This window comes from Montipora foliosa, chromosome 7 (assembly GCF_036669935.1).
Source record: "Montipora foliosa isolate CH-2021 chromosome 7, ASM3666993v2, whole genome shotgun sequence".
Lineage (NCBI taxonomy): Eukaryota > Metazoa > Cnidaria > Anthozoa > Scleractinia > Acroporidae > Montipora > Montipora foliosa.
The window spans coordinates 33,279,893-33,287,392 of NC_090875.1; the positions used below are offsets into that span (position 1 = coordinate 33,279,893).

At 39.1% G+C, this 7,500-nt stretch overlaps 1 protein-coding gene across 4 annotated transcripts in view; it reads left to right on the forward strand.

Moving 5' to 3' along the window:
• The window catches only part of LOC138011856 (guanylate-binding protein 6-like), an 18,845-nt gene extending 17,208 nt beyond the window's left edge, over positions 1-1,637 (forward strand). For all 4 annotated transcript variants that reach the window (XM_068859082.1, XM_068859083.1, XM_068859084.1 and 1 more), the window contains one exon: positions 97-1,637. In XM_068859082.1, coding sequence (XP_068715183.1) covers positions 97-699 — 603 coding nt within the window. In that variant the 3' untranslated portion in view covers positions 700-1,637. The remainder of the gene's footprint in view (positions 1-96) is intronic.
• The last annotated feature ends 5,863 nt before the right edge of the window (positions 1,638-7,500 follow it).

The following is a 7,500-nucleotide window of genomic DNA, read 5'->3' on the forward strand; positions in this document are numbered from 1 at the left end:
TCAAAGACTACGCTAAGCTTGACAAATAGCAATGTTAGTCAGTTGGCCAACAGTTAATTGCAGGTTCGCATGTATATTTATTTCTCTTAAAAATAGATGGAAATGTTAAGCGAAAAACAATGTGAAGAGCGACAGAAATTCCGTGAACAGATGGACAGTGAACTGCGAGCTCAACGGGAGCAGATGAACAACATGATGGAAGCAAATATGGAGCACGCACAGCAGGAAAGAAAGCGATTCATGCAAGAAAATCAAAATCTTCAAAACCAGTTCTTGGCCATACAAAAAACCAACGAGGAGAACATGAAGATGATAAAAAAGTTGTCCGACTTAGTGTCTAAGCAAGAGGAAGAGAAAAGACGTCTCGATGAACAGATGGAGAAAGTGAAACAAGCTGAAAGTAAAAGGCAGGAATCGCTTCAGAGGATGGAGGCTCGGCACAGGGAAGAAAAGGAGAAGCTGCGTCGCGAAATGGAGACAAAGATAGAGGCTCAGCGCAATGCTTTAACGCAGGAATACCGAAAGGCCGCAGAGTCTAGAATGGGTGAGATGCATGATATGCAGGAGAAGCTCCAGCGCGTTGAAGAGGAGTTAAGAGAAGTTAAGAAACCAGGGTTTATAAAAAGGGCTATAACAAAAGTAAAAGAATTTGGTGGTGCCGTTGTTGACACAGTCAAAGAAAACTGCTCAGTGATGTAAGAAACCAAGACGAGTCCGGTCCCATTAGAGGAACAAGAAAAAATTGCTCGTTAAGTTTTTGATACTCGGAAGCCTGTAAAGGATACAATTGGTTGTAATACAATCTTTGCATATATGTTTACATTGTTACTATTTTTTATTAAGCTCTTATTAATCGAGCAGGAAGTCTGTATGGGAGAATCTTGGCATCGGTCGTGTGTAACGACCTTACTGCGTTCGGTCTGTACTCAGGACGGAAGTCAAGATTCTCCCATAGAGACCGATTGAGTTCGGTTTATTATATGGCAAACAAGGAAAATTTAAATTGTTGTATACCACTGGTTTGCACTGACCGACATTTTGCTTGTGAACGGCGACGAGCTTGGCTTAAATCTGCCAAAGTTTGCTCGTCCTTCTTGTTTTTTTTTTCTCGTCAGGCTTTTATGGCATTTCTGCTAATATTTTTAGCAGAAAATAGTCAATATTTTTTGCATTTTAGTTCGCAACGTTAACTTTTTCACTGCAAAATGTAACTGGTCTAGATACCGGTCTAGATGGGAAAATCTAGACGGCATTCAATATCGATTTCAGCCAATCAAATTCATGAATTCTGTAATTCCCAGTCCTTTTCAGGCACAGCCGTAAAATAAAACAAGATATTACATATCTTAGTCATCTGTTTCTAGTTTCCATTCTACCAGAAGGTAGATTTTGGACGTGATAGCTGCTGTGGTACTTAATTCAGGTACAATTCTATTCAAGCAGCTTCCTCAGCTTTTGTCGTCAGCCAACAGCGCTTAGAATATATATATTATAATAAGAAATGTAGTTATTTGCATTAAGTTTTAACTAATTTCAATTTCAAAGACGAAGATTCCTCTTTACAAGGGACGGTCACAATGTAGGAGCTAATGCTTATTTCATGAGTTTGGGAATAAAATGTGAATACAGTACTTATACTCTCTGTACGTGACTCTTCACCAGAAATACAAAATAAACTGATGATTTGGATTGCAAAATCCAAATCTGACCCAACTAATGCCAAGGAGGACCCCAAGTAAACAACAGATTTTTATTTTTCCTCCGAATTTTGCAATTGCCTGGATCTGTTCAGTATGCTGATCTGTGCAAAAACCTGATCCAACTAAACGTGTAATGCCAAATAATCAATTCCGAAAGGAAAACCAAAATTAGCCGTCTTGCCCTACGTTCTTCAAAATATGCAAAACTTTGCGATCTCATGTTGATTGGCTTGTTGAGATTTATGACACACGGGTGCTACTCATTGAACTTAATATGTTGGGTGCTGGCTGTTGCCGTCGTGTTTTCTTACACTCCCAGCCAAGCCTAAAAGAGGAGCACTCATAAAACAGTGATTATTTGCTCGAAACTCTAACCTTTAAAGAAATTCGCCAACAAGCATTTCACCAAACTGAATGAATCGAACACACAAAACGAAGTCTCCATAAACGCAAGCACACCAATTTCCACGTAAGGGTGTCAAATCCTGTTTGCTTTTAAAGCAAAATTCCTGGCGAAAGATGGCCGAGTGAAAGAAATTTTAAAGAAAATTCGTTTAAAATTGTTTATCCGTTTATATAAAGCTAAAAAAATGCATTAAGAAGCATAAAAATGTCTAAATTTTCAAAGACTAGGCATGCAGCATGTTGAATCACTTCAAAGCCATCAAAAATATAAATCGTAACCATGAGGAGTATATGACATACATGCATGCATGCATACATACATACATACATACATACATACATACATACATACATACATACATACATACATACACACATACGTACATACATACATACATGCATGCATGCATGGATGCATGCATGCATGCATGCATGCATGCATACATACATATAATTTTTGTTGAGGCAGGTCGGTTTGCGGCAACCTAAAGGCTGGTGTGGACCTCCCAGGAACCTAATTAAAATCTACCTATTTATATACAAATCTTAATTTACAAAAGCTTACTCGATAAAAAAAAAAAATGAAGTTAAAAATATTGAAAATCCCTTTGTTTTGATGTTATCACACAGGCCTCCTTTTCGAATTTAATACAATCCAGTATCCTCGAGACCTGCCTAAGTTTTAGTTTAAAAAGCTGATGAGAGGATGCATCCTTGAAGGCTTTAGGAATTAAATTCCAAACAATGCGCCCTCTGTACCTTACACTATTTCTCACTGTTGTAACGTACATGCGAAAAGTTATTGATGCGCCTTAAGTTATAAATATTATCAGGAGTTGCCTGTTTCGAATGGGGCTGTGAGTTGATCAGGTAAACTATTGTGATAGACCTGATACATTATCGAAGCGAGCCTACGCTTGTAAACATAGCCTAACGATATCCATTTAACAAGGCCAAGAACATCACAGTCAGGAGTTTCGCTGGGCAGTTTATAGATTAGTTTGGCGGATTTTAAGTCTAAATGTTCTAATACATTAAATTTAGATGGTGAGCAGGATCCCCAGATAGCGATGCAATAGGTGATGCTTGGGACGATCCCTTTAAAATAAATTTCTTCTAGTACACTTGAGGGTAGGGCTTTAAACTTTTTCAGGAATTTGATCTTTCCTCCAAACTTAGTGTGCAGAGCTTTAACTTGCGGTTTCCAGTTCAGTTTATAGTCAATTTCAACACCCAAGCAAGTGGATTTGGTGGTGAAGTAAATGAGAGAATTTCCAAATAATAGAGGTCTCATTGGACCAACAAAAGCATGGCTGGAAATTTACATTGCCACGGTCTTGCCAGTGTGAACAGTCAGATTGTTCCTACAGCACCACACTTTGAAGTCGTTTAGGATTAGGTTTAATCAGTGATTTCTTCGACTTCTTTCCCAATGAAATAAATAGTAGTGTCATCTGCAAACATATTAATACATCCAGTTTTGAACGAACTCGGTTAGTCGTTGACATATATTGCAAACAGTCTGGCTCCCAGTAAAGAACCTTGGGGAACACCGATGTCAATTTGTCGTAACTTTGATCTTGCGCCGTTTACAATGACATATTGAAATCTTTCATGAAGGTAGCTTACAATCCACTCGTGGAATACACCAGATACACCTACATCTGGCAATTTAGATTTTAGGATGGCAGTGTAACCATTCATTAAAGGAGAACGGAAGGCAATAAACCAATTTTTAAAAAGTCGTTCTCACGAAAGCACATAATACGTCGTAATCAAGTCGCTATGTTTTAAGATGTGAACTTACCTTTTAACCTGACTGTAACAGCAGAACAATCAGAACGTCCGCCATTTTGGAAGCCATGTTGAAGGCTTGGACGCATAGCATGACGTCACTGCGCTCACGGGCCGAAACGAGCGAATTTCAAGAAGAAAACATCAGCTCCAAAATGGTCGAATGTGCTGAGGTTGGCTGTTCAAACAGAACGCCCAGAGGTTCCTAAAGAGGGCTAAGTTTTCATCGACTGACCTTAAAAAATTAGCCGCTTTTTAAGGATTTGCTAGTGCGTATTAAAAGGGCAAATTTGCTCAAACTTAGCCAGTGCCAAATCTGTTCGGAGCACTTTGAGAAGTTCCGCGCAATTGACACAAACCCCCCGAAAGCGGTCTCTGGGACTTCTCTTTGTAAACAAATCATTTGAAAGAGAGGGTGCTGTGTTATTCATCTAGGAGTCGGTTGATCTGCTTCTATGCCTGAACCAAAATAATATAAACAGGTTATATCGCAACCAGGCATTTCGCTGCCATATGAGCCTGCAACGCACGCCACCACAAAATACGAAATCAATGAACTAAATCACCGAGTCTATGGCTGTTTATTATCTTCCTATCACCAAAATAATTAACATCTGGGCCTGGTTGTTCGAAAGCCGATTAACGCTAATCCAAAGATTAAAAGTTAACCGAGGAGTTTATTTCTCTATCCACAAACGTTGTTTAATGCTGACATTCTGCAAAATTTCAGATTAGAGGAAGTCAAACCTGAAAACCAAAAAGCAGCAAAAGAAACTTTCATCCAAAAGTTAAAAAACTGAAACCAAGTTTACGCTAATCGTGGATTAAGTTAATCGGCTTTCGAACAACCGGGCCCTGCTGAATGCAAAAGTAGTATTCACCTGAAATTTTATTTAGGGCTTCCTCGAAATCCTTGCAGCATAAACATTTCTTTCTCTTGTTGCCCTTCTCAGTTTCTGATCGCACAACACTCGCATACACACCACGATGTATTTACTCTTCGGGGCTCATCTTGACTCTCGTAAACATCGTCTTCCTCTGACTCCGAACTGTTTCGCATTGATTCAAAAGAATAAGGCTCGATCTCCGCCATGATCCATGCAGCTTCGACACGATTCTTCACAAAATTTTGTTGCCCTGAACAAATGCATGAGCGCATTGACGTCACAACATGGCGGCGGGCATTCCTTTTATGGAAGTAACCGGAAGAAAAGATGTCCAAAATGGCGGACGTTCAATTTTGAAATTGACCACGGGTTTTGGACTCTTTTCGTCACTTTCGAAAGGCAAAATTTACTTTTTCTTGCTTTTTACCTCAAATCTAAGCTATTTCAATAGTTTTAAGCTTCCATATAAAATACGACTCCTAGCCGTGTGTTCTCCTTTAAATTTAGCCTCGAATCTGGGATACAATAGATGATTCATATATAAACAACCTCACCAAAAGTAAGGTCTGTGTGATTTTTCATTCGCGCGTTTTTTCGGAGAAGTGTTTCACTCAAATTTATGGAGCTTTGTATGGAGTCGCCATTTGTGCCTATCCAGATAGGCAGCAACATGGCGGCCATGTTTCAGAGACATATGTCATTACAGTGCAACGAACTCAACCGGGGCACCCAACGTTTTTCTACCAATCACAACACGAGCTCAGAACAACAGAATCGTAGTTCTTTCATTTCGGACCAATCACAAATGAGGGTCAAATCTTACTGGGAATTGATGCGAAAGGCAACGTGAATGTGAATTTCAACGCTTCTTTTTGCAGCGAAATATTGTTCATTTCGTCAGCGAACCCCTGAACTGAGGCAAGTAAATATTTTCCGAATGGCGGACCAAAAATGTTGGTCAAACCCTGGACAGACTAAAGCAAGAAAACCATTTATAAACCAAATATGGGCCTCGAATGCCAAAGACGAACTCAACGCAAATATGCTTACCGAATGGTGGCCTGGAAGAGTTCTACAAATATATTTACCGAAAACCCGTACACCGGCCGGAATTTTGAAGATGATACCTACCGCCGTGAACACAAATATATTTACCAAATGGCGGCCGGGGACGTCCAGGACGATAGAGAGTAAAGACAAATATATTTACCGAATTTATTGTACAATGATAATATAGGAAAATACTCTGTTTACATTTTGTTCTGAAACACTTGGAGTTGATTTGTGTTCTGAAATGCAATACACCGTAGTATTTAATAAGGATGAGAATAAACATTTTTTAACATTTTTGAACAATTTTTAGACTTTGGCACTTTCAGCAACATTCTTTGCTTTTATTTTTTATTTTAGTAACAAGTGCCACGCAGTATACGAAGTTTTTAGCTTCTTAGGATGAGAATAGCCCTGTTCAAATTGATGTTAAAGGTTGTAAAAACTTATCGGCCTCCAAAATTGAAGTTCCGTTTTGTCGACCGTCGTTGTCAACTGTTGGCGATCCGCTATAACATTTCAGTGATCAACAAACTCGAAGCTATTCATTTTGCTTAGCCCCTTGTCGTTTCCATTATTGAGTCGAAATACTGAAATTTAGTCCGTTCTGCCTTCAATATTGTAGTCATTCCGAATATGAAATATATTTTCCGTTAAAGTGTAAGTCTGTCGAGTTCTCAACCTACAACATGAATTCGCGACCGTCAAGTCGTTCGGTAAACATATTTGTAAATATAAGTCAAATTTGCGTTGAGGCTAGCTGTTTTATCTTCAGTCAGGCCATCATTGGGTAAATATATCTGCGTTTGATCCGTTCAGGAGGGTCATGGGCTCCTGATCCGTTTTAGTCTTGAAAATTCGTGGCGCCTTTCAGTAAATATTTAGTTGCCTTTTCGTTGATAGAAAAACTTTTCGCCGTAAGTCCCTCATTTGTGATTGGTCCGATATGAACGAACTCCGATTCTTTTGTTCTGAACTCGTCTTGTGATTGGTAGAAAAAGGTTGGGTGGCCCCGGTTGAGTTCGTTACACTGTAAGTTTTTGTTATTGAAACAAATAGTTATTCCTGTAGAGCTCAAACACTTTGAATTAATTTACTTCTTCAAACAAAAGATCTGTTCAGTTAGCAAAACCTTAAAAATGATTTCCACTCCGTACTGTGCATTCTCGAGAGTTTGTTTGCGAAGTTCTGTTTTGTTTCATGTAAGGAGTAAAACATAGCAAGTTATAAAAGACCAGACCATCTGTAAAACAGTTGAAGAACTGCTTCACCATCCTCTCAAATGCTCTAGTTAAATGGTAAAAAAGCGAGTTCAGCAGTTGTTTCTTCATGTTCCAGTGACGCCAGCTTCGAGTTCGATTTCGCACTCTGCCTCAAACTCCAGTGCTTTGACCTTCCCAAATGGCTTCTTCCATGACAGCACCATATCAAATGCCAATGTGTATGTTTTACCGCAGAGCTTTTATAATTCTGCTTGATGAATATTTGCTGCAACTGAACAGTAGAAGTTGTATTTTCGTGAGTTACCGTCGTTTCACTCGATTCAGAATTCTTGTGGTAGCTTTTCTTGTTGTAATAGCCAATCAGAAACGCTCATTTTGGGGGATGAACCAATCAGATTGCGAGAAAGTTATAGACAACGCTTGCACTTTCTTTGTGTCACG